At 32.1% G+C, this 19497-nt stretch overlaps 2 protein-coding genes across 4 annotated transcripts; one reads left to right on the plus strand and one right to left on the minus strand.

Moving 5' to 3' along the window:
- Positions 1-373: 373 nt before the first annotated feature.
- On the plus strand, positions 374-8356 carry LOC114192747 (uncharacterized). 2 transcript variants are annotated; one of them, XM_028082544.2, is made up of 14 exons: positions 374-525; positions 684-989; positions 1360-1426; positions 2194-2259; positions 2414-2460; positions 2932-2977; positions 3229-3309; positions 3386-3428; positions 3520-3569; positions 3770-3851; positions 3942-3991; positions 4094-4167; positions 5899-5950; positions 6018-8356. In XM_028082544.2, the coding sequence occupies exons 2-14, from the start codon at positions 886-888 to the stop codon at positions 8142-8144; spliced, it is 2889 nt and encodes a 962-aa protein (XP_027938345.2). In that variant the 5' UTR covers positions 374-525; positions 684-885; the 3' UTR covers positions 8145-8356. The 2 variants fall into 2 exon arrangements, with proteins under 2 accessions (XP_027938345.2, XP_027938346.2); XM_028082545.2 differs by having other exon boundaries at positions 384-525; positions 868-989.
- Positions 8357-13664: 5308 nt separating this feature from the next.
- On the minus strand, positions 13665-18838 carry LOC114189727 (Peptidase S41 family protein). Of its 2 annotated transcripts, none has more exons than XM_028078386.2 (12): positions 18485-18838; positions 17096-17177; positions 16853-16983; positions 16436-16522; positions 15947-16025; positions 15506-15594; positions 15256-15291; positions 15018-15137; positions 14746-14832; positions 14486-14635; positions 14243-14350; positions 13665-14108 (listed from the first exon to the last, which is right to left on the minus strand). In XM_028078386.2, the coding sequence occupies exons 1-12, from the start codon at positions 18773-18775 to the stop codon at positions 13854-13856; spliced, it is 1515 nt and encodes a 504-aa protein (XP_027934187.1). In that variant the 5' UTR covers positions 18776-18838; the 3' UTR covers positions 13665-13853. The 2 variants fall into 2 exon arrangements, with proteins under 2 accessions (XP_027934187.1, XP_027934188.1); XM_028078387.2 differs by having other exon boundaries at positions 15515-15594; positions 18485-18837.
- Positions 18839-19497: the final 659 nt, after the last annotated feature.

Below are 19497 nucleotides of genomic sequence, written 5' to 3' on the forward strand. Positions count from 1 at the left end.
TGATGGGTTTTTTACGTAAATATGATTTGAGTCTAATGTTATTTTTAATTTATAGGTTTTTTTTCTTCTACATTATGTTTAACGTGGCCAATGTAAGACACATTTACATTATTCCCAACAAAAAAATATTTTCTTAAAACAAATAATTAAGGACTAATATGTATTTATGGGTTGGTTGAAAAATACACATCGGAAAAATAATGATGTTTTATTTTAATTTTAAAGCAAGCAATTAATAAAATAAACAAAACTCACTCTAACTAAAATAATTTTCCATTAGTCTCAAAAGGAATTTATATGGATAAGAAATTTCCAAAGGCAAATTAACATAAATAGCATCCCTTCACTCAGGCCTTAAATTATGGTAGCCACAACTACACTAAATTTGGTCACTGCTACACGCTTATCAACTAAAGTAGTATTATTAAATTCACAACATGTCTCATCTGCAACATTTCTTTACTTGACTTTGTTGTCCTTCAAGTCTCTCTTCTCTCTCTCTCTTTCTCTCTCAACTCTCTTTTGGTAAGTCATCAAACTCTAATTTTTTTGGTGTGTCTTCAATCTCCTGAGGAGCTAGTTTAGTTGAAGTCATTGTAGTTGTGGAAAGTTGAAACCCCTTCTTCATGGTTGCTCAAGTTCATTGAATAGGCACCTAAAGCAGACTAATAGTTAATGTATAGATTGAAGCTGTAGGTTTGTGTCCATTTATAGCATTTGGAAGAAGCAAAAGGGTTGGTGCCTGAAATTCACGCTTACAGCAGTAAAAAAGCTTTGCCATAAAATAAGGAATCGAACATTTCCTCAATTGGGTTCCCAGCAAATCAGGATCTGCTGCTTCAGTGCTTCACTGTTTTTGTCTTGTAGCTTCTTTTGGAGGTTTCAATGGAGAGTGGAGGCAAGATGGAAGACTATGAAGTGATTCAGCAAATTGGAAGAGGAGCACTTGGTGCAACTTTTCTTGTTCTGCACAAGACTGAGAAAAAGAGGTAAGGCACTGTTACATTTTTTTTTTCTTTTCCTTTTTCTGTGTGTTCTGTGTAATTTTCTGGAACCATGCTACATGAACTCTTCTAGATCTTTTCTTTGGTGAAATTTGGACCACCCCGCAAAGAAATTTTCAATCTTGTTCAGATTTTAGTGGTGGGTTTGGCAATTGAAGCCCTGCAAGTTCAGTAGCAGCTAGATTTTAACATGGGTACAGGATGAATCCATTTTGAGTTCAGAAATGGACAGTCCCCGAATTTTTCTGTTTTGTTTTGGACTGAAATCTATGCTGATTCATTACAGCTTTGCTTTTCAGCTTCAGTTCTTAAGTCATTTTTTCACTATGAAAATTTCATGTCTATGGTATCGTAGGTATGTGCTGAAGAAAATTCGCTTGTCCAAACAAGCTGACAAATCCAAAGTGACAGCACAACAAGAGGTTGGTGTAACCAACCCTTTCTTTTAATGCATATATTCAGTGTCTGCCAGCCGATTATTTATTTGTTGGTATTATTTTCTCATATTTGTTTACTTTCTATTCAATTGATAGGACTTGCTAATGATTCGTGCAAATTGTGAACACTTCTGTTTTTGGTTCTGCCTTTAACTTTTGTTGTCTTTTTTTTTTATTTTAAGTGGTTTTTAATTTGTCCCGTAACCAAAGAATAGAATACATAGTAATAATGATGGACCCATTTCTTACTTTCTTTTGACTTTTGAGTCTTCCATGGCTTGAGTAAGCTCAACCTAAACTAGTTACTTGTGTTTCTCAATATCTTTTTCTATCTGCCATGATGATCTATGAACATGCTACAGTTGGTTATACTTCATTACTGCTACGCATAAACCGGTCATCTGAATAGAAGTAACATACCTTGTGCACATAATCAAATAGACTAGAAACGTACTAGTAGACTCAAATTAAATTTGGTTTCATTTAATGGAATGTTGTAGGCCTCTTCTACTCGGTACTCGTCATTGTCATTTCAAGTACTGATTAGACTTCTCCTCCATCCAGAGTGGAGGATGTTTGTTTTTTGATTTATTATGCTTACAAACGATATGAGCACCACGTGATAATATTATTAATAATGGTTTCACTGACTTCATTTCTGAGAGATTTCCCTTTTCATGATTTTGAAGGAATGTTTCGTACATTCTTACTTCTGACAAAAGGTAGTAATATTCTGTCTCTTTCTGTTCCAGATGGACCTGATAGCTAAACTAAATTACCCTTATATTGTGGAGTACAAAGATGCTTGGGTGGAGAAGGTAAGATACAATACAATCGTCCTTTCCTTTTCTGTTTTGAATTTTCAATTGCACTTTCTTATATTGCTGAAAATTAAGTTTGGAGTTCAATAGAATTTATAGGCTTAATTAAGTGTTTATGAATCCTTACAAATGCTATTTTTATGTTACGAAGGAGGATTGCATATGCATTATAACCGGCTATTGCGAAGGGGGTGACATGTAAGTATGGTTGTATGGTTATATCTACTAGCAGCACAAATTGTTTCAAGCATAAATTTAAGGATCTGACTTTTTCATTGTAGGCAGAGAATACCATGTAATGGTTAGAAATAACATGTGTATAAACTTCTATCTTCTACAGAAGCTACACTGAACTTTATACCGAATTCTATCCACACAAAAAAAATTTATTTTGAAATTTTAATTAGTAGACAGGAGGTGACAAGTAGTTTTGGAAAACTGTGAACATAAGTGCTCTGTATTATGTAACTGATAAGAATATTGTTCATAGATGTTAATTCTTTGCAATAGCATAAATGACCATAGGATAAAGGGCTTTGGTGATTCGGTGGGTCTCATGTATTATATAGCATGGCATATACGTTTAGTGTACACTTATATGACACTTGGTAGCATTATAACTTGTTATGTAAAGTCTAAATTATGGAATATTTCATTCTTCTGGATCAGGGCTGCAAATATAAAGAAAGCTCGGGGATCTTATTTTTCGGAGGAGGTAACTAATAAGGTTTTATGTTCCATTCCTTAGTGTTTGTGTTGCTGTGGGACATTGGAAGGAAAGGGAGGGGAGAACAGGTTTTAAGTAAATTTCCTTCTTATTGAGAGTCTTGATAAATTAGGAATTATCATGTAATCCTTGGCCCAAAAAAATGGTCAAAGAAACTTTGTACTTCACCTCTCATCTTCCATTTGCCTTCATTCTCTCTGGATTCCTTACCCATTCTGCATTTCCATTCTATCCCATAGAAAGTCTGCAAATGGTTGACTCAGTTGTTACTAGCTGTGGACTACCTTCACTCCAATCGGGTACTCCACAGAGATCTTAAGGTACTACTTATTCGTATATCCTGGTGAAGAAATCCTTACATGGTGTTTATATTAATGGCACTTCTTTTTATTTCAGTGTTCCAACATATTCCTTACCAAAGAAAATAACATTCGGCTAGGTATGAAGGTGTTATCCTTTAAATGCTCATCACTTTGGGTTTCCGTGTATCATGTTGTCTAAAGCAAATATGCATTGCATGGACACTGCAGGTGAATTTGGTCTTGCGAAGCTTCTCAATCCTGAAGACCTCACTTCTCCGGTAATGTAAATAGTAACATATTGGCCTTATCTGCTTCCTTCTTCATGATTATTTCTTGCAGTTGTCTCCTGATGGTGAATTCTCAGACCAAATATCTGTTGTTTATTAACTAAAAATAAATAGCCTTTGCCTCCTTAAATCACAAATGATAATGCTACTTAATGTCTGTTTATTGTGTGTCAATCTTATATCTTTGGTAGGCTTTTGGAACTCTAAACTACATGTGTCCCGAGGCCTTTGCTGGTATGCCTTACGGTTATAAATCTGATATGTGGTCACTTGGTAAGAATTACAGATACCTGATTCTAGTTGACAAAGTCATATGCCATGATATCTGACCCTGTGTAAAAATGATGTCTCTTTGTATGTAAGGTTGCTGCATGTTTGAAATTGTTGCACATCAACTAGCATTTCGTGCTCCAGTAAGAACAAAACCGAATCATATGAGTTTGATATTATTAGTGACAATGAAGTTTCTCCAATATGAGTGAAATAATTTGGTGAATCATGAATGAATCAAACAGGACAGGGCTGGACTTATCAATAAAATAAATAGATGCTCCATTTCTCCACTGCCAATTGTTTACTCGTCCACACTGTAAGTAACTTTTTATGTTAGAATATCTACAAAATATTTGGAATACATCTAGTGTACGTTAGGATTTTCTAGAATATCTTAAGAATAAAATATTAAGAGATTATATGAATTTTTACCAATTAACAAAGCATTTCCATTCAGTTAAATTCTTTATATAGTATTTTGGTCTATCTTCCCCTAAACTCTCCCACAATTCAACAATTTAAATAGAACCTTTGTGTATTATTTTGCAATATTTCATAGTAACCATATTGATCTAATATGTTATTATTCATGGTCTTTGTTCTATCACCAATTATAGAAACTAAAATTCTAGTTTTTCCTCATATGCATTTTTGTTTCATTCCACTTTGTCTTAATGACAACCTTTTCTTTTCCTCCTTTCTTGTTATACTCCTCTAAATCTTTATATTTGCTTTCTTACCTGTTTGGTGTAAAAATTAATTTTTCAATGCTGGCATTGCATTGATGGAGAATGAGAATGATAGACTACATCTCTCGCCACTGAGGTGATGAGTCTGGTGACATCCCTTTTTGTCTATGATCATTTCAATGGTGACATCTCTTCCTGCCAACAATCATTCTGTTGGTGATGTCACCTCTTGCTGATGATCATTTTGTCAGTGAGATCTCCGCCCACCACTAACAATCATACAAGTGGTGAGTATTCTTCCCACAGTAAATCCTCATACTGTTGGTGATTTCTCTTCTCTCACTAATGCATTGTCTATTGGATGCAATTTACACCAGGTTCCCACAGACAAAACATACTGATGGTGATTTCTGCCCTCAATTGATGAGTAATACCAGTGATTAATTGTCTGTTGGCTTTAATATAAACTAGTTTTGATCTTAAACTCTTATTTATGAATGCTATTCACACTCAGCTTCAGTTTTTAAGTTTTGAGGCTACTAGTTTTTCTTTGAATTTGAATCTTCCAAATGCTTTTTGTGGAGTAACTTGGGCCCTGTCCCTTTTCTGAAGTTGTCTTTCAAACTATTATTAATACAGCTGATATTATTTTCAGAATTTTCTTTTAGTATTTTAATTGTGACAGGGTTAAAACTATTAAGTATTAACTTCTAGGGAAGTGTTTGAATGTATACTAACTATCTCAGAATATATTTTGTCTTAAAATATATTAGAATATCTCCAAATGTTATTAAAGTCTTTAGAATGATATTATCTCACACCAATTAGACATCATATTTGGGAAGCAATCTTGAGAGTTGTTTCATAATTTTATTATGTTTCTTATTTAGTCCCTGCAAGCAATTTTATTTTATTAATTTGTGCTGTGTGCTTGGGCTTGTTCTTTAGTATTGCTACATCATTACTTAACCTTATTAAATTAAGTTGGCAAAAAATAAGCAATCATTTCTCCGAATAAGTTAAACCAAATATGCACTAGATAGCATTAATGGATTGGTATTTTATATCAGATAATTACGCATCATAAGTTCACTATACACCTTTTCATTGTAATATCTTGTAATTTGAAGTCCTTGTTCTTTTGCCCCCTTTACTAACAAAACAACAATTTCTACCCCTAAAACCCAATTGGGATTCACACTGTTGTCATATTTTCCCTATCTTAGCTTTTCAAAGTTAGTATATCTATTGAAATCCAACAAAAATATACCAGTCAATCCCTTTGTTTCCTTTAAATATTCCATTGAAATGATGAAACTGAAGCCAGAAGACTTGTTTGTTTCGTTTATATTTAACAGGAAACAACTTATCAAGAGCATGCTGAGGAAAAACCCAGAACACAGACCAACAGTGAGTTCACAGAGCTTTTCTTGTGTGACTCATTTATGTTTATTCTTACATTGCTATTTTTTGGCAGGCATCTGAATTATTAAGGCATCCTCATTTACAACCTTATGTTCTACGCTGTCGTAATGCCTCATCTATTTACCTACCAGTACATCTTATAAATAGCAACTCCCCAAAGGATAAAACTAAAAACAAATCTAGTGGTAGCAAAGACCATTGGGACAAGGAAGCAGAATTAGCAGGATTAGTCAATCGTCTGGACCGAATTTATCCATTTCAGGGAAACGCAGATGTACAGACACGGAACCAGCATAATGAGGGCAAGGTAGCAGTGCCAACCAAAGACAATGTTGAGACCAAAATGGTTGATTCTACCAGCTACACTCAGGAATTTACTACAAGTATTAGCGGCTCGAAAGATGGCTCTACAACATCTGAATCAACTGTTTGCAGTGTGAGCAAGGAAGGAGACTTTAAAAATAGATTTGCAAGGGACACAGCTGACAGTGAGATCACTTCCAAAAGTACAATAGATTGTGTGCATGAAGAACAAGGACTTACCACCCAAAAGTCATGCGCAATTGACATAAATACAGTAATTAAAAATGTTGAAGATATTCTTTCCAAAGAAGATCTCAATACAGATGAAGCACTGAGTGAAGATGCCAAACCTAGGGATTACAGTAAATCCACATTATCCAGTGAAGGCAGCGAGAGTAATGATAAAGTTGAGTCCATTGATGAGATCATGTCAAAGAGTACCCTTGATTCTGTGCATGAAGAACATAGATTTACGGTGGATCATTTTCAGAAGTTGGATGTGATTGACCTAAGCACAGTATCTACAGAAGTTGAAGACAATTTTTCAAGTGAAGGTTTTGATAAAAAGGAAACAGATATGGAAAATGACAAACCTGAGGACTCCAGAAAATCAATAGTGTTCATTGAAAACATCGAAGGTAATGATAATCATGTGTCCATTGATGAGATCACTTCAAAGGGTATTCTAGAATCTGTGCATGATGAACAGGAATTTACTGCTGAACATTTTCCAGAGTCAGATGTCATTGACACGAATTCAGTGGCTACAAAATTTGAAGATAATTTTCGCACTGAAGCATTTGACCAAACTGAAACAGAGACGAAAAATGGCGAACAGGAGGAGTCCAGAATATCAGTAGTGTCCAATGAAAACATGGATGGTGATGATAATGATAGGTTCATTGATGAGATCGGATTGAAGAGTACACTCGATTCTGTGCATGAAGAGCAATGGCTTGTAGCTGAACCTGCTCAAAAGTTAGATCTTGTTGACATAAAAGCCACAGCTTCAAAAGATGTGGACAAAATTTCTAATGAAGGTTCTGGTGGAGCTGAAGCACAGAGGGAAGATGCCAAACTTGAGTGCTCCAGTAAATTAATAATTTCCCATGATAATAGCAACGGTAATGATGAAGATGGATCTGGTGGTGAGATCACATCAAAGAGTGTGCTAGAATCTGTTGGTGAAGAACAAGGACTCACTGCTGAGCATTTTCAGACGTCTGATGCAATTGACTTAAATGCAGTGACTACAGAATTTGAAGATAAACTTTCCAGTGAAGGTTTTGATAAAGCTGAAACACAGGAGAAAGATGCTAAACCTGAGGACTCCTTTAAATCTTTGTCCAGTGAAGGCAGCAGCAGCAGTGATAAAGAAGGGTCCATTGATGAGGAAATTGCATCATCCCCAATGGCACAACCTGTGAAGGTTGAACATGACACTGAAACTGGAAGCAGCTTGAAGGAAGATGAAAATCCTGAAGCATTTGAAGAAGGCTCACTCATGAACAGCTTGACTTCTGATACTAAGGACACTTATCCTGTTAAGGATGAAAACAGAGAAGACACACACACAATCAGTTGCTCAACGTGTAATGAAGACAACAATGCTGTTGTAACCCAGAAGCAAGCAAATGGAATATCATCAATGAAGCGTATTTCAAGAGGCAGTAATGCTTCTTGCCAGCAAAGAGCTGATGCTCTGGAATCTCTACTTGAGTTATGTGCACAGCTACTTCAGCAAGGAAACCTTGAAGAGCTTGCTGCTGTGCTAAGACCATTTGGAGAAGATGCTGTATCTGTGTCTTCCAGAGAAACAGCGATATTGCTAACAAAAAGCCTCATGGCCACACAAAAACTTAATCCTGAAACGTAGTTTGTGAGAGGTGTTGTGCTCATTATTTATACATTATTGTAAGAAAAATGTGTATTTCCAAATGTTACATGAGTTTGTTTCTTTGAGACTTTAGCTTGATTGAAGATTTGAGGCTGGAGAATAACATCCCATAAATTCTTTGCTTGTAAACTGTGTATTGTAAATGGATTAAATTATATTTGAAATTGTTGAAATGGTTGAATGGTTGAATATTTGTTGGTGTTTTTCTGTAAGCTATGAACATTCATTTGCAAAACATTACTATCCTCATAGTCCCCTACCCTCTCAAACTAGGAAAATTAAGTCCTTGTGCAATGTTTAATTTAATTGGTGGGACTTTAAGATATCTTGATCTGGTTGAGCTAATTAGCCTGGTTTTCTGGTTATTAAGTATTGGTTGTTTTACTTATTTTTATGATTTCCAGGATTAAAATGTTAGGGTAATTTAGAGACCAGGAATGACATCTTAAAGTACTAAATTAATTGATTGTAATTTGAAAGACTGTGTTACTATGATCATGTTTTTTGCAGTCTGGTGATTTTTCAATCATGTGAAAGCATTAAAGCTGCTTTAATTATTTTGTTTTTATTTTCAACAGGTGTTACTTTTCCTCTCAAGATTTTGAGAAGAAAACAGTAAAGACATGAATTCAGAATGTTAAGATTTTCACTCTTCCAGATATAAGGAAACGTAAAAATAAAGAATTCAACAAAAAAAGAAAAAAAAAAAAAAACGAACACATGTTTAATATAACTTTTTTTTTCATTATGAACACAAATCAATTACATTTCCAACACTGTTGATGGCACATAAACATCAAAGCAGAAGCATATAATTGCTGTGTTCACACTTTATTCCTTACATATATGTGTATATGAATAAATATAATCAGCCTCTTCCTCTACTGCATGTTTCTTCAATGTAAGAGTTTAGTGGAACAAGGCAAAGAAGGACAAGACTGAGGCACCGACCAAGGAGCCAACAACAGTGGCTGAGGCACCACTGCTAGGGCCAGGAGCAGGTGCAGGAACCTCTGTGGCAGCCAATGCTGCACTCATGGAGGCAGCAACAATGAGAACAGCACAGGAAACCTTCCTCATGTCCATGGCGATAGTGAGAGTTTTTGGAAGATGGAGAGACCCGCTTGGTTTGTGAGAAAGAAGCTGTTTATTTTTTGTGTTTTGGTGCAGGTCTGAGGAAGAATGAGGGGTTGGCTAGGGTTTTATAGTGCAGGGGTTGGAGCCATTTAGGGTTAATGGTTATTGGTTGGTTGTGTTAGGGTTTGCATGTGTGGTTTTGCATGGTTTAAGGTAGCTTAAAAAGGGTTGTGTGACAAGTGTAGGACTCTAGGAATATGTGTGTGACACATCAATTTTGTTTTAACTGTTTCCTATGTTTGTGCACAGGTTTTGATATTTCATTTCATCAAATAAATAAACAATAAATAGTATTTCCTTAAATGGTTTGGAAAAATTGAGATTCTTTTTTTTTTCTTCTTTTCTTATGGTTCATTTTTAGTTGAATTGTTCCTAACATTGTAGAACATGTCAGTGATAAGAAGATTTTTTTTTACTCTTGGAAAAAAATGACCACCTTTGCTTCTTAGGTTGTGCTTTGATGAAATAAAAATTAAAAACAAATAACTTTCTATTAATGTTATATTTTGATTAATTGAACTTATCTGAAATTCTTGAAATTTTATTTTAGAAGGATAAAATTATATAAGAAATTTTTTTATTTTAACATAATGAAGAATACTTTTTATAATCTAATAATAATAGTCTTGATTACTATAAGAATTACTTGATTTTGTTTTATAAGCTCATAATAAAGGCATCCATTATTATTAGGTTGAACATACTATATATATTTATATTTTTCATAATTATCTTTGTAGACTTGTTTAAGATATGGTCGGACCTTAAATATAATATCTTTAATAAAAATTTATGCTTAGATTGATATTTATATCCATATATTGTTGTTACATATCGATTATGCACATTAAATGTATTTTATTCTACTAGTTCTATTTCACACACATTAATTTCAAGTTGAAATTTAATTTTAATTTTAATGATTACTGATTTGATTTATGTAAGTGATAAAGTGTCTTTTTTAAGAAGGATGATTAAAGTATTGCTTATTATTTAATCAATAATTTATTACGGATTATTAGTTATTCCAAAAGTATTTTTCCAACGAAACCTAATTTGACAAAATAATTATATAAACCAAATAATACAAATATTTACTTTTAAAAACAGATGAAAACTCTCATTAATTCCATTATTTATCACTCATATTCTTAATTTTGTTGAGTTTGATGTTTTTTTTTTTCATATTGAATATCAAAGTGATTCATTTCCATTTTCATAAAAGTTAGGACGTAAGAATTTGTTGCACCTTATGTACATAAGAATTGGTCGTTGGGTAAAATTTACCGAAAGAGTTTAGTTTTTGTAATTGGGTTATGTTGGAAAAAATTATTTATTTCATATTCAAAAGAATTAAATATGTTTTTGATCCTTCAAATTTCAGTAAAATATGAAATTAATCTCTTTTCAAAATTTTTAACCAATTTAGTCTTTCATCTTTAAAAATGCGTGAATTTAGTCTTTTTAATCAAATTTTGTTAAGTTTATCTAACGTTTGAAACGCATTTTATAATAGTATTTGAATTGTTTACACAGTTTGACACATTTTTGCTTCAATGTTAACTTAAATATTATTATAAAATGCGTCTAAAATGTTAAATAAACTTAACAAAAATTGATAAGAAGGACTAAATCCATAAATTTCTACAGATAAAAAACTAAATTGGTATAAAATTTCAAAAATAGACTAATTTCAAAATTTACTGAAATTTGAGAAATCAAAAATATATTTAACCTTATTAAAAAAGACAACAACTGTGTTAATAATGTAGATTGTCTCTTCCTTCACATGGACTATGACACCTTAAAAAAATCAAATACACATCAAACATGCTTGGAGTTAACCATAATCAACATCGATTATGATATGCACCACCTCACAAAAATTTATGTAGATAAAAAATTATTAAAATAGTATAGATAGATTAAGATTTTAAATTGTTCACAATTCATATATTACCTGATAAGTATCTCATTTTAAATGTTGAAATTTCTTTAGCAAACAATCTTTGTCAGCTCAATAATATTAAAGTATATAACAAAATATAATCCATAAGATGAAAAGAAAAACATTTCGATCCTAAAACAATACTTAGTCTTTCTCAAAAAATTTTGACAGCAATTTATTAATTAATTTTAATTTTAAATGAATCCAAATGTTTATTATATTTATTACTGGAAAAGAGACACTTCCAATCTCTAGCTGTTTTACAATGTATTTTATATCGTTGAAGTGTCTATGCACTTTTTCATGTCTAGAAATTTATTTTTTATTTTTGATATATAATTAAGAATACAATAAAAATATAAAATATTTACATCAAAAAAGAAAATAACTTTCGTATATTATTATTTTTTTAATTTTTAAATATAATTGAAAATAAAATTATAATTGGAAATGTGTAAAAAAATTATTTATATATTGTTATAGATATAATATCTTTTAATCTTGGATGTTAACTAATTTAACTATTTAAATAATTATACGTGTCATGTTATAATAACTTAAATAATTTATTTTATGAATAAATAACTTATTTAGATATTGTTTAAACTTAACAAATTTATGGTAATATTTTATAATATTACACTTAGTTTTTCAAATTTTTATTATTTATTTTTTATCATCATTCAGCCATGTCTTCTTCTTAATGGTTCTCACGTCTCAACTTTCTGCAACGGAATATTAATTCCCCGCAACAAGTAGTTGAATTAAGTTGGCACCATACCAACTTCAAATGGTTTTTGATTGAATGTGTTCAAAAGTACATAACGATCCAAATTAAACCATGTCATTCTGATATTTCTTGTTACATCTCTGAATAGCCACATTTATAACTCAGTCAACAAAGCAAATAATGCAAGAAAATGAAAATTCTATTATTGGTTTATTCTGAATTGCCAAATGAAACTGAACTTCTAGATTGATCTCTCTTCTAAGCAAAAGGGGTATCTGTATGAAAACCATAGACCAAGCTTTTTCCATCATAACATATCATATCACCGAACCGTTGCTATGTCAAGGGTGCTTCCGCTGGGTTGAAAGAGATTTTCCACCAGTTGCAATCAATTCAGAAAAGATAGCTTGCCTAGTAATCCCTTTCACATTCCCTTTTACTCTTTTTTCCCTTCCAAGTAACAAACACCACAAAAATGTTCATGAATCCAAACGTGTCAGTTATCCAAGCCATGTGAAAAACTCAAGTGTTTCAAAATAATTTTCAATAAAAACTATGTAATCCCTGATTTTCTATTATGAATGAAAATACGCAAAAACAAAGTCGATTCGTCTAGTTTACTTAACAAAAACTTTTACTAGTTTTTCAAATAGTGTAACTGTGTAGGGTGTATCATAATTGGTAGTTAATTGATTGTTCCTACATAGCTCTGATGTAAGGGTCTCTTCGAGGATGCTATGCCACCTTTCTCCAACTGGCTTTGATTGGTCTAGAGGGGTCTTCAAAGCCTTAACCAAAAAGGGATAGTAACACATCCAAAATGGTTCATGTTTAATGCACCATTTTACCAACTTAAATATCATGACTTTATGATGTAACAGGTTTTCCCAAGTCCTATATAAGTTCACCTCTTGCCTCTACCTTTGAACAATTCAGTGCCAATCAACACAGATCTCTTTAGTCTGTTTAGTCATTTCGTTAGTAACATAAACATTTTATATTCTGTTGAAATGGCACCTTTTGGTAGATTCACTGCTGAAATTTTGATGACAGTGATGATTGTGGGTATGTTTTGTGTGACCAACATTGTGGCACAGGATTCAGAGATTGCTCCCACTGGGCAATTGGAGACTGGAGCTGGGTTTGCTTTGCCTGTTTCTGCTGTGATCATGTGTTCTTCTGTGTTGGCGTCTCTTGTGGCATTCATGTTGCAGTGAATTGGAAGACACTGGTTCTGGAATTTGTCACTTTCTGGGGTTAAACTTTGTTTATGGATTAAAATTGATATGTTTGTATGTACTTTATGCTTGCTTGTTGAAAATGGTACTGTATCTGTTGGAATTTTGTAAGATTAGCTTTGTGATGAGTTACAGCTACAGCATGTAATTTCTACTCAGCTATTGGTGTGAGCTGATATATTAATGTAATTGTTAAGCTCCTTGTAATTGATGAGTTTTGTTGTTTCAGTTTATCAAATTCTTCAAAAGTCACTCTCTTGTAGCATCCTTCTTTGAAGAATAGTCCAACTTTATCCATAAGTATAATAACTTGATAAGTAATCAAACCAAACTTTATAAATTTGGATCTTCAATCTTAGAAGTCATGTAATATTTTTTTTATAATATTTCCCACTTCTACAAGCTCCTGTAATGAGATACTTGCTAGATTAGATATGCTTCAAATATGAGGTAAATTTTCTACTATTCTATTGAGTTGTATATACAATCTGTTCCACTATTTTGTATACCTTGGCGATCCCAATGTGACGTTATTGTACAAATTGATGAATTGGCTAAAACAGCAGCACTAAGCTACCCTTTCTTTCAACTGTTAAATATTGAAAGAAAGTGTGATACAAAGAAAATGAAGTTGTTCAAGAAGCAGTACCCTTGGATTCCTCCATATCCAGTGCATGTTCTGCCACCATTATGCATGAATCTGCTTCAAGAGATGAAACTGAGGCCTTGTCTTTGGTTGAACTTGAAATCTCCTTGGTTGAATTGAGCATTTCTGTTGTGCATTGCACATCTGGTGTTATCCCAACCTGATCTATGTCATGAAGTGCTGGTGATAGATATTTTGCCACTGTGACAAACAGGGCTGATCCATCATGAAGCTCAGTGACACTCTGAAATTAGTATCATGAATACAAATCAGTAACTCTTGTTTCATGATTTGGCTTGTGGAAATCTTGTATAGAATAGATTTGAATACTTAAGACATCCTTCTATGATAAACATAAATATAAACGAATCATAGTACCTGAATCTTTCCTTTACCAAATGTTTTGCGCCCCACGAGAATAGCTCGACCGTTATCATGTAATGCCCCAGCTAAAATTTCACTGGCACTTGCACTTCCCTCATTGACCTGTGAAGGATACAAACAAAATTTTCAGTTCATTAATCTAGTCATGTCAGCAAAGGAAACTATGATGCTCATAGAAAACCAAAATGTGTCTGGTTTATGTTTGAGAAACATTTGGATATTACAATAAGTACTCACAATCACCACTAGTGGATCATGTGTTATAGCATGTCCATTGACCATATTAATGGGTAACATGTTCCCGTCTCTATCGATTGTGTTCACCAGAGTCTCATCTCCATCTAGCCACATCTGTGCAACATCAAGGCCAGCTTTTACCAAGCCACCCTGCAACAAATTTTCAGGAAAAAGGAGGAAAACACTTTCAAGTTACTTTATTCCAGAGAAAAGATAACAACACTATCCGTGGAAATTTCTATAAAAAAATAGTGAATTACAGGATTGTTGCGAAGATCTAGTATGTATGAGTGCACTCCTTGATTTTCCAGTTCCTGAATGGCATTCCTCATGTCTTCAGCAGCAGTCTGTCAGTATAGAACAAGATAAGAAATTGGTATTTGATTTAGATATTTTCTCTTTTAACGATGTGGTTTGGTTCAGTTTTAGCACAAATAATTTGAAAAAACAAAATGGTTAAGAAAAGAGTTGTTCATTAACATATAGCAGATACAAAATTGAAATTTTATTTGATAGTTGATTCTTTGCTAACCTGAGAGAATGCTGACAATTTCACATAGCCTGTTTTTGTGAGATGACCATCTGGGGATCTATGAGGGATGATAGCACTTGATATTGGAGAGAGCTTGATTAACTCCCTAGGAAGTTTGACCTTCAATTATATCAGATCACAACTAATTAAAATGCTGTGAATTTAAGTTCAATTAAACTAAAAATGAAGAAATGAGTAAACATTTGAAGTATCAGAATCACTAAAATTTCAACATTACCTCTCGGATATAAGATCCTCTCCCTGAGTCTTTGACCTGCAGAAGAAACTGCTAAATTAGTTTCTAGAAAGCTTGTGAAGAATTAAAGGGTTAAGCTATTTCCTAATGTACTCTCATATACTATTTTTTGAATGAATAAAAATAAATGATAGTTGAAAGTTGAACTCTATCCAGCAATAAAAGTCCATTGTTTCAAAGTTAGTCCATGAAAATTTGTCAGAGGCTTATATTAAGGAAGTATGACAGTTACATAATGAACCTTTACTGTCACAGTGGTTCCAGCATTCCCTCTAAGCCTTTGTGCTGCAGTTTCACTATCAATGCCATCAAGCCTCTCACCTGCACAATCCAAATATTTTCAAACAAAGAAAATCACACCTGCTTCACCTCAGAGATTACACTGATAAAATCTGACAGTGACACCAGCTGAAAATTTATGAAGCATGCAAAGCAGAAAATTGTATTCAGGGCTTGAGGAAGAGATTCAGGATAGTGTTATATTATGTCCCAAACCAAGATAATGATATTTTCCATAATACTTTTTTCTACATCAATTCAATCTATTCAGTATTAACCATGCAAACTCTACCACCTTTGAAAAAGTCATAATGGTTTTCAATGATAAATTGCAGAAAACTAGATGCTAACAGCTTCATAATCAAGAAGAAAAATAAATATACATGATCAGTACCATTTATCTCAATCAATTCATCTCCTTGATGTATACCAGCACGAGCAGCTGGACTGCCATCTATGCAAGACAAGACAATCTGTGATTTCAATTAAAACAAGTAATTAGGAAAATTAATACAGGTTCATTATCAGGAGTTGTTGATGTATAATTATTATTACATGACTGATATATAGCTCTTGTTGTTGCTGCCAATAACCTTTGGAGTTTAATTTTGTCACACTACCAATATAGAGATTTTTATATTCTCAAAGAATTGAAAATCATCCTAAATATGACTTCTATATCACTTATTGGAGAAGTGAATAATTGTCAATTATATGACAATACATAGTTGTATGACAATGTAATAACCTTTACATATCCAATTAAACTATAACTTCAAATGGGAAATTGAAATTAAAAACTGTCAAAGGGGTAGGGGTCAATATCTAATTAAATGAACAATTAGCATAAAATTCAAGGAAATTTTCTTTGCAAGTCACTGACCAAGTGTCCTGTTCTTGGTTCAACATTTATGAAGAGGCCCACTCCTTGTAAGTTCCCATCACTTCCAATTCTAAACCCTTGGTATTCCTGCAAGTAGAAACCACTGTTAAACACTACAACTAAATACGACTTTTAAATAGACTTGTTGATTCATGAAAAGTATCATTATTAAACTACAGTATATTTCATATGGAAGCAATACACCAGAATAGGCATCATAAATTACTATAAATTGGACTTATGATACAATGATACTGGTATATTATAATCTTTTTATTATATTTTAAAACATCAAAAGTTAGTGTGAGTATATCCTGAAGGCACAGTATAGAGACAGTAAAAAAACTCGACAGAGAATCTAAATTCACAAAAAAGTTAGATTAATAATCCTGAAAGTTGAAATAATAGTTGTAATACCTTTGGGCTAATAATTCGAGTGAAAGGATCTCCAAGGGTAGAAAGCATTCCACGGATTTTTGTGTATGCAGCATCAGCTGAGTTCAGGGGAAACATTTCCACCATGGTTTGCTGCAACTTCAAATCCCAATCTGCAAAAAACAGTGTCTGTTATTATTGATCCATGCCAATAATAATATATATTTATGCAATCTTTTTGAGTGAAACTGATCATGAAGGAAAAGGTAAAGTGATGAGAAATACCTTGATGATTAAATGTAGGGTCAACAAATGTTTCTCGAATTAAACCCCATGCCTCCACAAGAGTTCTTTGAACTGCATTTACCTACCAAACAAACCTTTTTACACTCAGCACTGTTCGTGTTGAAGGTATGAACAAACTCTACAATTATCAGTTTCTCTGCTTAAAGCCCAATACTATCACTGAACTGATAATTGCAAGCTATAGGCTTTTATCTAAAAATAACTTATCACTTTGTACGATTTTGGAAGTAAAAATAAAGTTGAAATAAAATTATATTTAGACTTTACTAACCAAACAAATATTGTCAAATATTAATTAAATTATTTATAATACAAATTTTCATGAAAAAATACATTTTAAATAAGTTAAAAAAGCATAAGAAAAAAAAATACATTTATAATATTAATTCTGTAAATTTTCTATTTCATGATCATATTTTTTAAGACAAAACAATATCACTTTTACATTTTACATTATCATTAAATAAAAAATTAATATATAATTTTTTTATAGTAATTACCTTATAAGTTATATTTATCTTTGTTTTTAACTTTTTTACATTAAAATACATACAAATTTAACACATTTAACAAATAATTCATATATATATATATATATATATATATATATATATTCTTTCAAATTAAGAACATGCTTATTTTTTCTAAATTAAAAATAAATATTTTTTAATTTTTATAATTTTTATAATTTGAAAAATTATATATATATATAATTTTTATAATTTTGAATAGTTTTAATTATATGGCTAATAATTACAATTGTTTACATAATAATATATCCCAGTTTTCTATTATGTCAAGTTTGCTTTCATTTCAGAATATAGTCTAACAACATTCAAAATGGAAAACTAAACACAAACTTAATTCATAATTTACTAAATCGATTTACAGTTATCAGTGAAGAAAAATTTCATTCATACTTTTTGTAACTAACGAGAGTAGTATTATTATAACAGGTATATAATAAAAACCTATTACAATTTGTAAAAAAAAAAATTGGTTTAATTAGTCGGATGATCCACACTTTTGTTTAAATGTGTCAGTTTGGTATTCACTTCTAAAAATGTATCAATCTAGTCCAAACCTTTTAAAAAGTGTCTTGATCAAATCCCTTTCAGACAAAAATTATTAAAACAGTTAACTTAATTCATAACTTTTACTACTAAATTTGAAATAAATATCAATATTTAATTTTGTAAGTTATTTTAAATATTAATATTGTTAATGATAATATCTTTTTGCTAAAAAAGATCTCAGACATTTTTCTAAAAATTAAGATTCAATTAATATATTTTTAAAAGCTAATATAAGACATTTAAATGAAAGTAAGTATCTCCCAATTGAAAAAAAATTCTAAGAGTGAATGACCTCAGGCGCCCGTGAAACGGGAAAAGCAACGGTGAGGGACTCCGCCAGCGCAGCGGGGGAGTGGCCGAACACAGAGCACAAAAGCGCGGCGGAAACGCCAAACCCAAACGCGCTTTTCCCTGCAGACTCAATCCACCCCTCTCTCTCGCCGCACTTCGTCTTCAGTTTCTTCTCCTCGCATGTCCACGTCGGAAACCACAATCTACGCGGAAACAAAACTTCCCAAGTGGGTTTTCCCAGTTTTAACGGAATCTTGGCTCTGACATCGAAATTCTGACAAAGATTCTTCATTTTTCTTTTCTTAAAATTTGTTTGCTGGAATGGTTATGTTAGAAAGAAAGTGTTGGTGGTGACCGTTAAGTTGTGTTCGATGTGGTTTGTTAAGACTTGGGTGTGGGACCCACTTGAATCTTTTTGGGTTGTGGCTGTGCTTTGCTGGTAGATCCTCTGAGCATGCGTGTACGTATCTCAGTTTCAGAAAAATCAACTCTTTCTTGTTTTTATTTTATTATAAGACTACACGTAGACAAGAATAATGTTCTCGAGTCTCAAAAATATGAAAAACGAGCTAGTTTGGCTAATAAGTATTTTTTTATTTATTTAAATTGAATTGTTATTTTTGTTCGGGTTATTTAGTTTGTGAAATAAGTTAGATTCGACTAAACTGTAAGTTTATGAAATGATTTATATTTAATCAGATCATTATATTTGAAAAACTTAATATAAAATTGAGTTAAACAAAAAAATGTTTAACATCGAAAATAACTAGCTTATTTAATATTTAACTTTTGCCTTTTTTATATAAAAAGTGTAATTTAATATTGAAAATATTGTTGTAGTTTTATTTTATTTTTCTTTCTTTCTATAATATAATTTTTTCACTTTTCTCTGTTTATGTTATTTTTCTTGTTTTTTTAATTTTTTCCATCTCGCCTAAACTCATTGAATAATTAGGTAAATTTTATTATTATTATTGTTTTTTTTTTTTAATATAGGGCACACATAGAGACCAA

Source organism: Vigna unguiculata, chromosome 7 (assembly GCF_037176805.1).
Source record: "Vigna unguiculata cultivar grain cowpea cultivar isolate G323 ecotype 2 chromosome 7, ASM3717680v1, whole genome shotgun sequence".
In the NCBI taxonomy this organism is placed as follows: Eukaryota; Viridiplantae; Streptophyta; class Magnoliopsida; order Fabales; family Fabaceae; genus Vigna; species Vigna unguiculata.

What these genes read in the sequence shown, in the direction of transcription:
- LOC114192747 (XM_028082544.2), top strand. Translation starts at nt 886, where the DNA reads ATGGAGAGTGGAGGCAAGATGGAAGACTATGAAGTGATTCAGCAAATT. An exon ending in CTGAAGACCTCACTTCTCCG is followed by an intron (nt 3,570 to 3,769) that starts GTAATGTAAATA and finishes TATCTTTGGTAG; the next exon opens with GCTTTTGGAACTCTAAACTA. An exon ending in AACTAGCATTTCGTGCTCCA is followed by an intron (nt 3,992 to 4,093) that starts GTAAGAACAAAA and finishes TGAATCAAACAG; the next exon opens with GACAGGGCTGGACTTATCAA.
- LOC114189727 (XM_028078386.2), bottom strand. Translation starts at nt 18,775, where the DNA reads ATGAAGAATCTTTGTCAGAATTTCGATGTCAGAGCCAAGATTCCGTTA. An exon ending in CCGTTTCACGGGCGCCTGAG is followed by an intron (nt 17,178 to 18,484) that starts GTCATTCACTCT and finishes TTTGTTTGGTAG; the next exon opens with GTAAATGCAGTTCAAAGAAC. An exon ending in CTCGAATTATTAGCCCAAAG is followed by an intron (nt 16,523 to 16,852) that starts GTATTACAACTA and finishes TTCTACTTGCAG; the next exon opens with GAATACCAAGGGTTTAGAAT.